We start from the raw sequence: 18,586 nt of genomic DNA, 5'->3' as shown, positions 1-18,586 counted from the left end.
TTCTATTTATAAAGGGTTTGCCATGAAATAGGCTTAAATTGCTAATGTGGCAATAAATAATAATAATAATAATAATAATAATAATTATTATTATTATTAACATTATTATTATTAAAATTGTTGAAAATGCTATTGTGATGTGTGTTCCTGAACAAACACTGCTGTGTTCTCTTTCTTCCCATCCGCAGGCTACTGGACAGCCCTACGAACAATATGCCAAGATGATTTTTATGGAACTAAATGATGCCTGGTCGGAATTTGAGAGCCAAGGACAGAAAGCTCTGTACTAAGACTTGCTGTAAATGATCACAACCAGTCAGCAGTTCCTCCCCACTTTAGACACCCCGCAACCCAGCAGTCCTTGAAATGCTCCTTTGTTATCTCTCCCACCTCCAGGACCCCTGCTTCATAGAGACGTCAGAGCTTACATCTACAGTATAGTTGTGTGTATCTCTCTATCCATCCACGTATCAGGTTAGATCATGCCCTAGGCCAACATATCTGCTGTACCAGAAGACTGCTGTTGGGAAAAGTACTGTAGCATTCAGGTTTGTCTTAAGAAACTCTTTATTTGTGTTTTCCCAGGACTCACCTGCATAACAAAGTTCAGAGTTTGCCGTTACTTATCTGTGACATATTTCTGTGAACAATATGAGTCACGAAAGTCGTCAAACAATGTCTGGGAGGAGCTTTCGGATGAGTTTTTAATGTAGTGCTGAGGAAACATCTTCCAAGAAAAAAAAATGGAATAGTGTGTAGACACTCCAGGATACTGCAAAACAACCCATACAAACTGGATTAAATACTGCAGCAATTCAGTACAAACCTGTTTGGGTGTTAATTTATTAAAGGAATAGTTTACCCAAAAATAAAAATTTTCTGTTTAGCTGAAACTGTGATTCTTTGTGACCAGTAAAATACAAATGAATGGAGACTGGCACTTTGAGAGGAAAAATAAAACACATACAGACAAATCTAAATGAATCCACATGGATTTTGATGATATATTAAGGTCTTACAAACTGAAGTGGTCATTTTTACCTTTTACATTTTAAGTTTACACACTGCAAATAATGCTTTTCCTACTTAAAGTTTTTGTTTCTAGTCCAAATATCTAAAAAGAGACATTTTCTAGACAATAAAAAATACTGTCTTGTTTTTAGAAATAATATGGCAAAATCTAGCGGAGTATTTTTTAAAAACAAGCAAAATGATCTGCTAATGGGGTGAGTAAATTAGTCCTGTTTTTGCTTTAAAATGCAGCCTGTATTATCAGATTATTTAGCTTATTTTAAGAAAAACTTTTGACATTAAAATTTTTATTTGACAATAAAAATTGACATTAATTTTGACATTAATTGACATTATTTTCAAAAACAAGCCTTTTTTTTTTTAGCTTGTCTAGGAAATGCTTATTAACAATTTGTAGATATTTGGACTAAAAAGAAGACAAAACTCTAAGAAACATTTTTGTAGTGCAACAGTCTATAGCAAAAATGACCAACTCATAATGATGTACAGCCTGTGTCACTGTGGACTCATATGTGAGCTGATTTAGTTAGTTGTACAACAGAGAAGACTTGTGTGTCATACTGTCCATCAAAACTGATTTTACTTGCACTTATCCTGAAAAATGTTTACATTCGGTCTTAATTTAAGTTCAAAAGCAAATTTCAGAAAAGTTTTGCAAATTTGATTGCCACTTTTAAAATGGAACTCCATTTGTAGAGGTAAACGAAGAAAATAATAAATTAAAGTAAATAGTATGTGCAATGATCCCTTTGAGGAAGTAGCTAGCATTAATGGTAATGAGACCTGGATTGATGAGTCATCACAATTAATTCTGAAGCTAGATATAGCAGGAGAGTTTGAGTTAATGTATATATAACATATTAATCTAAATTCTTTTGATATTTTAAAAAATATATTACACATAACGCAAATCATTTGCAGTTTGATTTAACTTCATTGGTTAAAAAAGTAGATATTTACCTGGTTTTAAAGAAGAGAAAGAACAATGTTGATTTTTAAAACCTAATTTGAAAACGTGTATTTTCATCTTTCCTAGAGATGGGTTGCGGCTTTAAGGGCATCCGCTGCTTAAAACATGCTGCATAAGTTGGCGGTTCATTCCGCTGTGGCAACCCCAGATTAATAAAGAGGGACTAAGCTGAAAAGAAAATGAATGAATGTATTTTTATTATGATAATAAAGTGGTTATTAAACATTAGAATGAAGATAATGAGGAAACTCTTCATCACTCTTATGTGGAAGTGGCTTCCAAAAGGCTTTGATACAATAACAAGTGGCATTTAGATGCTCACTTTTGACTGAAATGTGCCCTGAGATGCCCAATGAATAATAACTCATTATTTGACAAAAACGTTTTGTGTTTCAGACTATTATGAATGCACACATTTGTTAACCCTTTGGATTAAAAGATGTAAACAACATTTAGTTTCTTGCACAGGCTGAACATTTCACTTCATATGACCTTGATGCATCATCTGGAACAACAGATATTAACTTTATTTTGCCTTATTATTATTTTTTTTATAAAGAACCATAGTTTCAGTCTATCTTCTTTAATATTCAACTGAAAAAAGAAAGAAAAAATCCTGGATGACCCGAGAATGAGTAAACTAACAGTACATTTTTATTTTTTGTGAATTGTCCCTTAAGATTTTTGCATGTTAGAGCAATGTGCGGGATTTTTTCTGCTTCTTCCATTGTATTGATTGTGTTCAAAGCTCCTGCTCACAATTAACATATGACGGGTCGGGTGTATATTTATTTGTTGGCTTTGCAATTATGAAATTTGTGAAAATAAAAGTGGGTCTCTGTCGAATTACGACTAGTTTCTAAGTCTATAGGTTAGAGGTTTAGAAAGATATGCACAAATGAAAGAACACTGAACAAAATACATTCAACCACTGAAAATTACCGTATCGTTTAACACTTATCTTCTTTCAAAGGTGAAGTGATGTGGTGCTGAGGGGCAAAAGCACAAAAAGTACGAGAGACTGTTCAGGAAATGTGTGATTTCCTTAAACTTGATCTGTGAAATGCAGTAGATTTAACTTGCAGTTTACTCCTATGTTGTTTTCTACTGATCTGTCTGTATATGTTGCACTATAACAACATACTGTTTACAACATATAAACTCAAATGAAATTTATTCGTGTAGTTATTATCCACAGGAAAGAAATAACTGAGTGGTTTTGCTGGTACCTCAAAGTTACCCTGGCTTGTTTCAAGCTATTTTGAAGGTTAAATGGATAGTTCACCAAAAAAATCTAAATTCAGTCACCATTTACTCATCCTCCATTTGTTTCATACTATGGATGTCAATGGCTACCAGTTTACAACATTCAAAAGATTTTTTTTTTTTAGTCATCAGTAAAAAGAAACTCATAAAACTCTGCTTGAGAGTGAGTAAACGGTGAGTAAATCTTTATTTTTGGGTGAATCCATTAAACGTTGTCTTTAAATACACAGTTTGTTAATATGATCTCCTAACTGGTTGATAGTACGCTAAAGAGGTAGTCAAACATCTTACTTTCTTGAAGCCCTAAACTGATATCAAGATGGCTTAAATTTGCTTTGTTTTGCCTACCATGCCGTTGGAACGCATTCATGCTCACTAATGCTAATGCTAATGCTAACAAAGCCTTTTACTGAGGAGTGCGAAAGAAGGAAAGGGTTGTTTTGTTGCCACAGGTGTCTTTTAAACCAACTGAACATATCATTCAGAGTGAACCATTAACATTTCAACATGAAATCATAAAGACGTTTAATCAACGTACAATGCAGCTCTTTTAGCATATCTCTGTCTTCTCATAAATGTACTGCATGTTTGACTGTAAGTGGCACATGGTCCAGATTCAAAGGAAGTTTCTAGAGTGTCCAGCCACTAATCTGCCCTTTCTCTTTACAGTATATTTGCACTTGAATGGCATTAGGTAAATCCAGAACACACTTGTGTCGTAACTTGCAGTACTTGCTGTACATTTCATTCATGCTTTGCCTTCCTCTTTTCAGAATCATGTGCTGAAATACTAAAGCTTTAACCGCTATTAAAGCAGTCTTCTCTCTTAAGTTTGTCTCCTTTAAGTTTGCCACCTTTTCCTTCCCTTGACACAAAGACTTGAATTAGTGAGAACTGATTAAAGAAAGAAAACTTTCCATCCTCTTCTTGTGGACTGAGCCGTTTATCTTCGATTTTAGGATATCATATTGTTCGGATGCTAACCTCTGTATACAGTAGTGAATGTGTGGTGTTCAATAACGCTGTTCTCTGTAAGGAAGTGGTACGGTTTGGATACAGCTCTGTGTTTGTTTGCTGTATCAGTATTATTGTGACATGCATTTGTTTTCTGTGTCTTTTTTTCTGTTCCTGTTCTCCTTATGGAGCTGTACATATGATAAAGTGCATTGCACAAATAAATGGAAACCGAATGAGATTAATGTTTGTGTGTGTGCGTATATGCTATTTGTAAGGTTAAAAAAAATGTTTTGTTGAAAGTACTTAAAAATTTAAGTGCTGTTTGTCTGACTTTGTTTTTAGTGGAATGATTCAAATAGTGGATCTGTGTTTCCTTTTGAGCAGAGATGTCCAAACTAGGGCCGCTGGCCAAAGTTGGCCCATGGTAATCTTTGATTTGGCCCACTATCCCATTCAAGAACAGAGGGAGAATGATGGGATGATTTAGAGATGACATTTCGAATTTAATTGAACCTTTAATTTGTTGTATTAAGCTACAAAAAGCTAACTGAATTTAAATGTTTCAATTCAAATGCTGTCATTTAATCAGATTTACTTTAAAATGTACATACTCTCACTCGACAGATGGAGTACTTTGGTGAGCAAATCAAAGCAAAGGCAGATTCTCCTTAACTACGTGTTCAGCATTGAACTTTACTGTATATTAAATGTGATTGTTTATGTTTTTATTGCAATAAGTTGCTATTAAAAAGTTATACTGCATTAGTTTATAGGATATGAAGTAATGTTCATTTTATGAAATAAATCAGGAAATTACTGATGGCAACATTAATGTATAATTGTTTGGTATATTTTTTTCTTCGGCCCACAGCTGTCAATGATATTTGGTTTTTGGCCCTTTTAACTAAAACGTTTGGGCACCTCTGCTTTTAAGTCAAGTTTAGTTACACTACTTTAAAACACAGATTAATAAATTTGTCACAAAATTCCTATTAAATTAGATGGCTTGACATGTATTAGTTTATAGTAAATTTAGTAAATGTATTATAAATATCATACATGCAAGTTCAATGCATCGCATAAAGAAATAACTGGTTAATAGTACCCTAAAGAACTATTCTATTAGTATTTTCTTGAAGCTGTAGACTGTTATAAGGAGGCCTAAATCTGCTGTGTTTTGCCTTCCATACATTCATGCTCGCTTATGCTAATGCTAACAAAGCATTTTTTTCTGAGGAATGTGATGGAAGGAAAGTGTTGTTTTGTTGCCACAGGTGTCTTTTAAACCAACTGAACATATCATTCAGAGTGGACCATTAACATTTCAACATGAACTCACAAAGACGTTTAATGAACATTCATTCATTAATTTTCTTTTTGGCTCAGTACGTTTATTAATCTGTGGTCGCCACAGTGGAATGAACAACTAATTTATCCAGCATAATCAACATGCAATGCAACCCTTTTAGCATACCTCTACCTTCTCATAAATGCACTGCATGTTTGACTTTTGACTGTAAAGAGCACACGGTCCAGACGAAGTCTCAGATGAAGTTCCTAAAGTGTGCAGGCATGAATCTGCCCTTTCTCTTTTGGCTTGACATGTATTAGTGTATCATACAGTATATGCATGTTTTATGCATTCATAAATTCTTTGTATAGTTTCCTTTTACCATTCCTAGAATATTAATTTTCTCATTTTAAAATGGTAGCTTTCCCCTTATTTTTATTCATTTTCCATTTTCAAAGTTTAAATTATTTTATTTAACTTTTGAAAAATAAAGTGATAAATATGAAAAATATTTTGTCTTTAAAACTGTCTTTTAAAGTACCTGTTTTATAAAAGCTATAAGCCCAGTAAAACTGGGTTACAGTGACAATAATAACAGTTAATGGAGTTAAATTAAATTTAGTTATGGTCAAGCAAAGCTGGAAACAAAAAAATGTATATCATAATTTTAAAAGCCCATGGGGCATGATGCATACAAGTGAGCACATAAAAGTTTACAATGCAATACATTAGCAGCACATGAATGTAAAGGAAAGGATGAGTAATCCTGCTGAGTCATCACACCTCTTTCAGTGGCTGATTCATTTGACTAGCCCCGTCCATATGAGGATGAAGAAAAGGATGATCATCAGAAAAGTGTGATGTGGAAAAAATGTGGCTTTGGCAGGGTTTAGGTCTACAGCAATTGACACCAGCCATTCTAAAAAGAGATTGAGTTCAAATAATTATTTGCTTGACCCTATTTGACTTTGCTCTTTAACACGGATTGCTCTGATGAAAACACCGTGCCATCTGAATCCATGCCAGCCTGACCTTTAACCCCTAGAAAAAAACCTTATGGTATAGAGATGGTGGCCACAAGATGGCAGCAATACATTGTTTTTTCTCCACATACGTCTACTTAGGCTATATTTTCTATGTGTTATAAACGAAACCAAGAAAACCGCACTGATAAAGTATTTAGAATGTTTAATCAACGAAATGTCACTTTTCATTAATTGTGTCATGTGAAAATTGTCATGTGCTTATTATTGGAAACAAAGAAGCATGGAAAATTTCGTGACAAACGGTGAGTTAGAAAATAAGTGGAGTCAAATAGAAGTGTTTTTACATCTCAGTTTGTTTCTTTTTCTTGTCATTTTCAGTATACAGGCAGCATTGAACACTGCAGTGGACAAATTTGTTTTAAAGTAATCGAAGAAAACAATGTCTAATTTTAGTAGAGAAGTAATCGTTCTGAAATATTTGTCCCTCTTTACTGTCCACCCTAATATTATATGAAGGGAAAACAACAGGGGGGCATGTGTGAAAGTCTCTGTTTTTTTAATTTTGTAGTTTTAGTGATTTAATCTTTCCTATCTGATATGGTGAAGTTCAGTGTCCAAGTAAAAATACAATTACCCACAAATGTTGTGCAAGTAGAGTAAAAGTATGTATTGTAAATACTAATCAAAGTATGAGTAAGTAGTCCCTTTTAAAAGTACTCAAGAGTATTTTGAGAATGAAAACATGAGCATGGAATTTGTGTGTGAAAACGTAACATTCTGTAGTGCGGTTATTTAAGGCCATTTGCCGATTTCAGTCAGCACATTATCCATCCACCATTTTCTCATCAGTGATAGTCTAATAGTCTAAACAGTCTCTCTGTCATTGCTTGTAATAATATTGTATCTTCTGTGTCTTGAGGTTGCTCTGTATGATGGGATATTTCTATGTACGTTTGAGTGGACGGGATTTACAGGAAGGATTCTACACCATAGATATAAAAAATAAAGTAGTAAATGCAGGTTAAAGGCAATACGGTACTAAAAGTACTGATACAGCACTAAAAATGTATATAAGTGAAAGTATATGTATATAAGTGCACATTTTTTAAACTAGTATCATTGCTGAGAAAACCTACTCAACTACAGTAATTTGAGTATTTTTGTTATTATTAAAACAAACACTTAAAAAAAAATTCATTCTTTATTTTTCAGACCTTTATTGATCTTTTTCCTTTGCTTAGACTTCCTGTAACTTTAGTTTAAAATGTTCAAATTTTAGCTGATATCTTTTTATAGCTTTATTTGTAAATATCCACCAGTGTTTTTTTTTTTTTATAAAATCTGGATACAATTCTGAATTATTTATTGTCACTCAACAATCATTTGAACTTAAAAAAAAAAACAAAAAAAAAACAAAAACATTTTTAGCCCTAAATATACTTAGAACATAAAAATATTTTCCAGCTGTGATTTCATGATTAGCCTCAGTAGGTTTAAATGTGCAGTAGGTGATTGTCTTCAGAAGCATTTTTTTGTTGTGCTGGTTAAAAGTCTCTTCACAATCTAATAGTAATGATGACAGTAAATGATCTAAATGTATTTATATGTATTTTTATATTTTGGGTAAGGCATAAAACAAAAAATTGTTCATCCAATTAAATAGAGTCGGACCGACATCTCTTATAATTCCGATAAGTAGCCCAATGTCTGTCAGCAAATGCAGATTTGAACAACTGCTCAGCCGTTTGTATGCAGCTTCGCCCATAGATATATACATCTATGAGCTTCGCCGACATTCACGAGAGAGAGCACGTGTGGGCGGGCGATCGGTAAAAACATGCTGAATCAAAACTTTGAAAAAACCTGAATCAATATTGGAGTTACCTTTGCACGCTGGAGAAAGGATGACACCACGTCTGAAGGATTTCTCTTAGACAGGAAATGTTCTGTTTTTAAACAGTTTTAGCTTCACGGAAAGCTGATGCAATGTTAGATGTTGTTGTTACAAATGGGTTATATCACAGAAATGTTGTTCAGCTACTAAAATATTTAGATGAAAGATTGATAAGACTATTTTAAGTTTCATAAGGGACCTTTTACAGCCTCAATGATCATTCATTCATTCATTTTCTTGTCGGCTTAGTCCCTTTATTAATCCGGGGTCGCCACAGCGGAATGAACTGCCAACTTATCCAGCAAGTTTTTACACCTTGGATGCCCTTCCAGCCACAACCCATCTCTGGGAAACATCCACACACACAATCACACAAACACGCACACACACACACACACACACACACACACACACACACACACACACACACACACACACACACACACACACACACACACACACACACACACACACACACACACACACACACACACACACACACACACACACACACACACACTCATACACTACGGACAATTTAGCCTACCCAATTCACCTGTACCACATGCCTTTGGACTGTGGGGGAAACCGGGGCACCCAGAGGAAACACACGCGAAGGCAGGGAGAACATGCAAACTCCACACAGAAACGCCAACTGAGCCGAGGTTCGAACCAGCGACCCAGCGACCTTCTTGCTGTGAGGCAACAGCACTACCTACTGCACCACTGGCTCGCCAGCATCGATGATGTAGATTTTAATTAGTTTAACAACAAAAAACAAGTAAATAAATACAGCTATTCCGCCTAGTCTCTCCCCAAATTGTTTACCATGCAAAATTTGCTCTGAAATAGCATGTCAGTTTGGCTTGCCGGACAAGCACAAGTCGCTTTTAAGAGAGGGTTTTTTTTGCGGTGCTCGTGTTTCAGGAGGCGTGGCTCTAGATGGCACGTGACTGTGATTCAGAGATTTATGCAAAGCTGTGTTAGGATTGTGGAAGATCACCTACTGCACGTTTAACGGATCAAATACTGTTACTGGGTATTCGGTTTGTTTGTGTGACATAAAAAAAAGTCCTTTATTTAAAACTTTCCTGGGTGTTGTGGATAAAACTATGAAAAAACATTAATTCAGTCCTCACAATGTCAGTTGTCACAGTCATTGATTGTTATCTTTCAAATCCAGACATAAAACAAGGGCGTCCTACAGATATCATGTAGACACAGATCATAATGGTGAATGGAGCGGATCATTATGCTGAGAAGTTCAGTCATTCCTCCACCGAGGGTCCATAATAAAGAGGCTCTTGTGTGAGCACCGGTCCTTAAAACAAGGGAACTCTGACTCATCCTCATGTAAGTGACCATAATAAGGTAAAATTCTAATCTGTGTTTAACCTTGTTAAGCTTTATGGAGTGCCACTTTGTTTTGGTCTTCTCAGTATTTTTGTTGTTGATGATGATATTGTTGATATTTTTCCTACACTCTCAGAAATAAAGGTATGAGAGTTGTCTTTGGGGTGGTACCTTTTCAAAAGGTACACATTTGTACTTGAAGGGTCCATATTGGTACCTCAAAAATATATTAGTACCTACAGATTTTAAACACTTTTGTACTTTTTAGGTACTAATATGTACCCTTGAGGTATTAATATGGACCTTTTAGGTACAAATGTGTACCTTTTGAAAAGCCCCACATTTCTCGTAAGGTCTCGTACATTTATTTCTGAGAGTGCAGTACATAGTTTTTTATTCCCAGGACATGCCAATAAAACTTTGAGCTACCTCAAGCATAGTATTTTGTTTACTCTGCTCTTAAATTCTCATGTTTTTCATGCAGATATTACCATTGTAAAATGTAGAAGGTCTGTAAAAGTTTCCAAGAACACAGTACATAAAAAATGGAGTTAATCAATTTAAAAAGAAAGACCTGCTTTTGAACTGTATCAATCAATAAGTCATGATCATCAATACGTCCTGTCTTCTTCTCTAAATAAGTTTGTCACACACTTGTGCAAGGTTTTTTAGTAGCTGCACACTGACAATGTCTACTTTGACACTGTACTTGTAACTGAGGCCTGGTTTGTTTTGTTTTATTTTGTGCATGTCGAGAAGATGCTGTTTTCTGGACACCGAAATGCAAATCAAATCAGTATGTACTCCCAAAGGATGAGAATTCAGTCAATCCAACACCATTGTTTTAGTTTGTTATGTGTGGCATTCGCTCATGCCCCAGAATCAATACTTTCAATCAGGCCCGGATTAAGAACTCAGGGGCCCCTGGGCACATTATCTTGTAAGGCCCCCTACCTGGCCGCACCCCTATAGTTGAATTTAAAAAATAAGAATAATATAATAATTTTAAAATAAAATGAATCTATAATTTGTTGCCCACATATTTAAATAAATGATATATAGTACATATGTATTTATAGTCTACAAAGATTGAAATTATTTTTCAAAGCATTAAAAAATACTAATAAAACTATATATATATAGTTTTATATATATATATATATATATATATATATATATATATATATATAGTTATATATATATATATATATATATATATAGTTTTATATATATATATATATATATATATATATATATATATATATATATAGTTATATATATATATATATATATATATATATATATATATATATATATATATATATATATATATATATATATATAATTTTTATTTTTTAAGGGTATTTTAATGTATTGCTTTTACAAGCTTATAAAGCATATTATTGCCATGGCATATAACGCACAATGCTTCTCCAATCCAGTTCTATGAATCTGAGTCTTTCATAATACAAACACTGATTTACTGTCTCTCTCCTCCTCTCCCTGTATTTTCTCTACTCTTCTCGTGATGAAGACTTGATTATAAACCTAAAAGTATCCGAAATCACACACACTAAACCTCTTCTCTCCCGTCTCTCTCCTCTTCTGGGCCTTTCTCTCTCTCCCCCTCTCGCTCTCCTTTTCTGTTTGTCTCTCACACGATGAATCCAGTCCGCGCTGCGCTGCCGTTAGGCTCCTCCGCCGAGAGGGTGCTCGCTGCAGAGCCATTTGAGCAGAGCTGAGCTCCAGCGAGGGGGAGCATGAGCTCTCGTTCTGCCTCCTGTAAGCTGTTTTAATGCGTACACCAACCCCACCCCTAACCCTACCCCCAGTGACATCACTCGTAGAAGAAGTGCAAAAAAGGTGGAGCTCAAGCTCAAGCTCCCCCTCGCTGGAGCTCAGCTCGCCCAAATGGCTCTGGAGTGAGCACCACTTGCCTCCGCCTGGTTAATGCTAGCTACTCATCATTTAAAGTTACCATAACGTCTTCTTGTACCCTCATTCTCCTGATCACGGGTCTGTTTAAAGATGATGTGTATGGAAAATGCCTCAATAAAGATGCCTCCTCTCATATTCTGTCGCGTTTTCTAAATCCACTTGTCCACTCATTTTTGATCTAAGAGAGATATAACGTTACACTAAAGTCCGCTCAGTTTAGTGCGGGTTATTACAAAACTGACGTTTCCGCACTTGACCAATTACAGCATTCTGTTTAGTTAAAGAAAGAAAGGCAATTTAAATATAATAATAAAATTAATATGTGATCGCGATTTTTTTGCTCAGAGGAAATACAGTTGTCTGAGCAATATAGTTTTTGAAGAGAGGGAGGCGTAAACATTATTAAATACCCACGAGACACTTGTGACTTTATATCACATTTGCATTATTTAAAAAAAAAAATTCTTTTCTGTTAAAAATAAATATATTTCCAATCTGATATGTAATGGGGAGAAAAAAAAGTAGCACGAGTTCAGCTGATGGTGGATTCGAAACGATGTTATGATTAATCGAGTCAAAAGATGATGCTGTGCGCCTTATAAGGTGCGCCATTGTTTCTGTATTATTTCACAGCTCTTTACTCATCTCAGTAAACTTAGTCCAACTAGATGCGCTATTTGCAATTAGCCTAAAAACACACTCCGAAATTGTCTTTTTTTCTCCCCCCTCGCAGGGGCCCCTAGTGCGCACGGGCCCCTGGGCCTGTGCCCTTAAGGCCCATTGGTTAATCCGACCCTGCTTTCAATTCTGATATTGTTTAGTTCTGTTTTACCTTTATCACTTTCTATTTTTTAAACTGATGATGTCAGGTTTTAGGGAGTGAAGGAAGTGGATCTCTCGGTCTCTCGCTCAATCTTCAATGCCAACTATAGTCTCCAGCGGCTATGTTGTTGTATTTTCCTTTGTACTTTCCTATTGGACTTTAGTTTAGAATGGGGACTCCCAACCTGCTTTTGGTTTGGTTGCTTATTTCGTATGTTGTTGGGCTTCCCATCTCTTGTTGTTTGGATCGTTTTGCTGAGTAGTTTAAGTTAATACATAATTCAGTTGAAGAACTTTGACCATTGTTTATTTATTTTATGTTTTCCTAAAGTTACATTTAATAGGGACTGGAACACTGTTTGTATCAAAAACCAGCGCTAAGAAAGCCTCCAGAGCTAAGTTCTGATACAGTAATGGCTGTTTTTTTTCTGACACACACTGTAGCTTCAACCAATCACAACAGACTGTTTCATCTGACCAATAGGAATAGAACAGGCTCTCATAAAGGTGGAGTTTACAGAGAGAGGATTCTTGAACAAACCGTTTCAGATTCTGTGAAATAAGACCTAATACTTTATTATATACGCTACCTGACAAAGGTATCCAAGTTTTAGAAACAACAAATAACTTGATTCTAGTTGATCATTTGGTATCAGAAGTGGCTTATATGAAAGGAAAAGGCCTCTAGATTAGGCTTATTTTAACCAAAATAAAATATGACCATGCCTTGATTTTTAATTATTTAATTAGGGCAGTAAGGTCTGACTTTGCTGATACAAAAGTCTTGTCGCTTAACAGAAATAATGTACAGTATAGAATATAAAGTCATGGTGCAGTGGAAAAAGAATTAATATTGTGTTTGACTCCCATAAGCTTGGAGGACTGCATCCATACATCTCTGCAATGTCTCAAATAACTTATGAACTAAGTCATCTGGAATGACAAATAAAGCATTTTTGCAGGACTCCTAGAGTTCATCAAGATTCTTTGGATTCATTTTCAATGCCTCCTCCTTCCTCTTAGCCCAGACATGCTCAATAATGTTCATATCTGGTGACTGGGATGGCCAATCCTGGAGCACCTTGACCTTCTTTGCTTTCAGGCACTTTGATATGGAAGCTAAAGTATGAGAAGGAGTGCTATCATAATGAAGGATTTGCCCTCTCCTGTGGTTTATAATGTAATGGGCAGCACAAATGTCTTGACACCTCAGGCTGTTGATTTTGCCATCCACTCTGCAGATCTCTTGCACGCCCCCATAATGAATGTAACCCCAAACCATGATTTTTCCTTCATTAAACTTGACTGGTTATTGGGATGCAGTTCAACAGATGATTTATCGTAAAAATCTATCTACTGCCACTTTCCCAAATGATCAATTAGATGTCAAGTTATTATTTGTTGCTCTGACAACTGGGATCAATAACAAGACTTTTGTCAGGTAGTGCATTATAAGGGAATTAAAGTTTCTTTTATTTTTAGCTTTAGGTCGGTGTACACCAATTATAGGAAACTTCCCAAGCAAAATCAGGAACAATTAAAATAACATAATAGGGCCACTTTAAAAGGGATAGGTTGTCTCAAAATTTCATCTCTCATGTCATTTCATAATTCGCTCATATGAATTTAATATTTTCCCAACTTTTTGTATAGTTGGTTGGATTTTAGAAATCAATTTAATTCATTTTGTTTTTAATTTGAACTCATAAAAATCTAATTGTATTTTTCCCTCTAAAAACAAATGGTGCAAATAATACCCAAGATGTTTTCTGACCTTTAATTGCCTTGTTTTTCAGTTTATGTAATGTGAGGGGTGCATCGGGGCATTTAATTCCTTACTGGCCATTACTGCGAGCACATTTTAGGAGCACAGCATGATGGATTTGCACAGCTAAAAACTAAGATGGTGTTTTCATAACATGCACCTGCACTGTTACATACCATCACAGTCAAACTGTTGTGTGCTTTGACATTGATGTTCATATAAAGACACAGAGATAAGCAGAAATATGCAATTGTCTGTGTATTCTTTTACATCCTTCTGTTCATCCTTCTTGGCAGGCATTGCAGGCTCGTTCACATCAGTGGGCTGAATGGATGAAGTTTTAACAAGGCCAGAGATGAGTCAGGCCTGAAAACTTTATGAGACAGTAAAATAAAACGTGCCTAATGCAAAATGGAATAGGATTTTGAGGTCCAGGAGAAACATGAATCTAACACAAAAACTGCCATGTCCGTTCCCATGCCACACTTCATTTTGACAGTATAGCTCAACTAAAAATTGTGAATGTTTTGCAATCTTTTGCAGATTCACCCTCAGACTGGGTGTCTTTCTCTCTCAGCCATCCTGATATTCCATAGGAAAAAAGAGAAGATGATGTCTTAAATCAGAGCCAAGCTCGAGGGTTCAATTATAGCACAGTTACAATCATATTATAGCAGAGCCCACTGGTGGAAATCTCCAGATATGGAGGCCAAGGGGCTGATCAATACCACATGCTTGTCTGTGAATTACATTGAGGATTTGGTTGAAAGAATTAATAATATAGGTTATGTTTTAGAGGCTTGAGATTTTATGCATGTTTATAATAACTATTAACAGTTATATTCTTTTTTTTTGCCACATGTGACAGTGAAAATGCAATATAACATCAACAACCCACCTACAGCTAGCGGGGGTTTTACTCAAGTGCTCTTGGCCTTCTTTATGATTGGAATGGTATACATTGTTGTACAGTATGTAGAAAACATGAACAGACTTGTCCCACCATCTCGTCCCAGTCACCTCTTTATCTGCAAATCTGCAAGAAAGTACTGTTAAAATATCTACTATTTCAATTCGCCTGCTCCCTGTAATCTGTTGAAGCTTTAAAACTCTGATACTCAAAACCACAGGTTCTGCACCTGACTACTTTTACTTATTTCTAAATCTAAACCGCCTCCAGAAAAGTCAAGTTAGTAACTCAGACAGCAGCTCACTCTGGGCCAGATCCATTTTCAAATCGGCAAATCTTTAAAATGGATCTAGACAAGATTTAATTTACTGACTTCCATTATAACCACACTTTGTTGATCACAAAATTTTGACACCATATAATCATGCATTTTTAATTGTTGGTGGTTTTCCCTGTTAAGAAGAGGTCAAATTTGTCATTTTTTACTGTTGATCATCAGTTGGCACCATTAACCATATAGAAAGGCATGCGCATAAATAAGCCTAGTTTCTGGTTTTTATATGGAGTATAACAGAAATTAAAGTGTGTTTGTGTGTGTGAGAGTGACCTTTACGCACTTACCTTGATGTGTCTGAGAAAATCAATATATGCATCTCAGCTCTCAGAACTACATGGAGTAAATAAAAACAAAGACTGTGTATTTATGCACCATCAAATGTGCTTATAATGGAAGTCAATGGGGAAACAACTGCCACCAACAGTAAATTAAGGAGAAAAAAATAAAATTTAACAATGCATCAAAGTCAATGTTGTTGCTAATCTTTCACATGTTCAAGACTGTGATAAAAGGTAAAAAAATCCAGTCCACAATTACTTTATTATTGAAAATATGTCATTTTGTGTTTTTTCCCCCACCAAATCAGTTATGTCATTTATGAACTTGACAATTAAAAAGTTAAAATAATTGAAAAAATTTAAAATAATGTAATTTTCTAAACAATTTAGTAGTTTTGATCAGGACTGAGGTTGATTAACAGATGAATGCAAACATTTTGAAAAAAAATATATTTATCTGATGCATTTTTACAGTAGTTTAATTCAGTGGATGTTTTAATCGTTAACATAACAAAAGGGTAGTAAAGTTAAACAGTGTACAAGGGATAAAATGTATTTATAAGATACATTTTTACACTTGTCAAAACATTGAAATCATAGCAATTTTATACGCTTTAATAATTAAAGTTTTTAGTTATGAGATGTAACATTAAGTGTGATTTTCTGGTGCTGGGTGAATAAGAGAAACAACAACAGATATGTGAAATAAAAGAAGTAATTTATTAAATAATGACAGGAAACAATAAATATTAGAATTTAAAATGTAAATTAATTAGTAAAATCAAACAAAAAGCAGAAATAGATCAAACAATCTAACTTCATCATAATTATTCAAAGGAAAATGTAGAAGTCAAAACTGTAATCTTCATGAACTGTATTTGACTCTTAAACTACACCAACTATCCAAATTAAAACTATAGGGGTGGCAACTAGTCAACCTAAGCAACAACAAAAACTCTACTCTGTCACAATCAATAGAGCTCTTGTAAAGTACACAACAATAGCAATTAGCAAAACAATGACTGTCATCTGATAAGCTGATTCTCATTGAGGTCGTTCAACTTCCTAACACTCAGGTAAAGTAGGCTACAAAACAAGCTCAGCTTACAACAAAGTACAGTACTTCGAAATAAAACACCAATATGTAAAAATAAAGAAACAATTGGTAGTTTATGATACATTTACAAAAAGTAATTACTATTTTAATGCAAAGTCACAAACCAAACATTTTATGATGATTTTGACATATAGAAAGTTTAAAGTACATTATTACTTTGAAGTTACATATTTTGTAGCATAAAATAAGTGTGCACTGTCTGTCACTAATTGGATTAGTTTAAGGCTCTGGTGTCAAAATCAGCCGTTAAGTTTTAACTAATCCTTAAGGGGTGTTTGAAACCTGGTAAAGTCAGGGACACACTGCGATTTGAAACAATCTTAAGTGACTGTCTATTGTCAGACTGCTCAAACATGATTACTACAGTATGTCACACTTAAGATTTCAGTTGTCAGACTGAATGACAATGAAGACGCTATAAACACATATTATCTGAAACTTTCAATAACCCGTGACTTAAAATATATTACAATACCAAAAAATATATATATATTAGAGTATTACTGTTTTAACTTTGTTTTGAGTGCCTTGTTAGCCTTGGTAAGCATCATTATTAAAGCATAATTTTAAGTAATAGGCCAACTATTAACTGTATATTTCCCGCTCATCATTCCCACTTTAAATGCTTCTGAATTATGTATTGCGTTTGACATTCAGTCTGCTTAGGTTGATAATATACAAGTTATTTGAGAAATTGTCTGGCACCACTGTGTAACATTGCCTGTCTATTTCAGTTTTACACCTGCGAACCAGGGCATCAAATAACAGGGTAAGTCTCATTTTTTGTTGTTGTTTTGATATTTGATATATTCAGTTGAGCAATTTCGCTCGTTGTCTTTTAACACAATAATTTAAAAAAATTATATATATATATATATATATATATATATATATATATATATATATATATATATATATATATATATATATATATATATATATACACACACACACACACACACACACACACACACACACATAACTGATGTATTTTATCTTTGCCATGATGACGGTTAATAATATATGACTAGATATTTTTCAATACACTTCCATACAGCTTAAAGTGACATTTAACTAGGTTAATTAGCTTAACTAGACTGGTTAGGGTAATTAGGCAAGTTATTGTGATGGTTATATGGTATAATGATGGTTTGTTCTGTAGACCATGAAAAATATAGCTTAAAGGGGCTAATTTTGTCCTTAAAATGGTGTTTAAAAATTAAAAACGGCTTTTATTCTAGTCAAAATAAATTAAATAAGACTTTCTCCAGAGGAAAAAAATATCAGACATGCTGTGAAAATTTATTTGCCCTGTTAAACATTATTTGGGAAATAATTAAAAAAGAGAAAAAAAATAACCAAATAGACTAGGTTAACAACAAGCTTAAGTGGATTGAACATAAAGCAATAAAGTAAATAAAAAAATTACACTTACTAAAAGTAATAAAAAAACAAAAAAAAAATGAACATTATACAAGATTTCTTTGCCTCAATAACATATGGACTGCTAATTCACAATCAATCGTCTGTTATAACAACAAAAAATCTAAATCTGAATCTCTTCCTACTTTAGCTTAATTGTTTTTTAATCAGAACCTTTGTATTAGTAGCACTTGATGTGAATAATGTCTTCTGATGAATCGCTTGATGCCGTCCTCATCGTAAGTTAC

At 34.3% G+C, this 18,586-nt stretch overlaps 1 protein-coding gene across 27 annotated transcripts in view; it reads left to right on the top strand.

Moving 5' to 3' along the window:
- dnajc6 (DnaJ (Hsp40) homolog, subfamily C, member 6) overlaps positions 1 to 4,463 on the top strand; it is a 66,953-nt gene extending 62,490 nt beyond the window's left edge. For all 27 annotated transcript variants that reach the window (XM_087257461.1, XM_087257459.1, XM_087257471.1 and 24 more), the window contains one exon: positions 189 to 4,463. In XM_087257461.1, coding sequence (XP_087113587.1) covers positions 189 to 290 — 102 coding nt within the window. In that variant the 3' untranslated portion in view covers positions 291 to 4,463. The remainder of the gene's footprint in view (positions 1 to 188) is intronic.
- The last annotated feature ends 14,123 nt before the right edge of the window (positions 4,464 to 18,586 follow it).

This window comes from Danio rerio, chromosome 6, assembly GCF_052040795.2.
Source record: "Danio rerio strain M-AB ecotype USA chromosome 6, GRCz13ab, whole genome shotgun sequence".
In the NCBI taxonomy this organism is placed as follows: domain Eukaryota; kingdom Metazoa; phylum Chordata; class Actinopteri; order Cypriniformes; family Danionidae; genus Danio; species Danio rerio.
The sequence above is the reverse complement of the archived record's forward strand: the minus strand, read 5'-3'. Positions and strand labels throughout refer to the sequence as shown.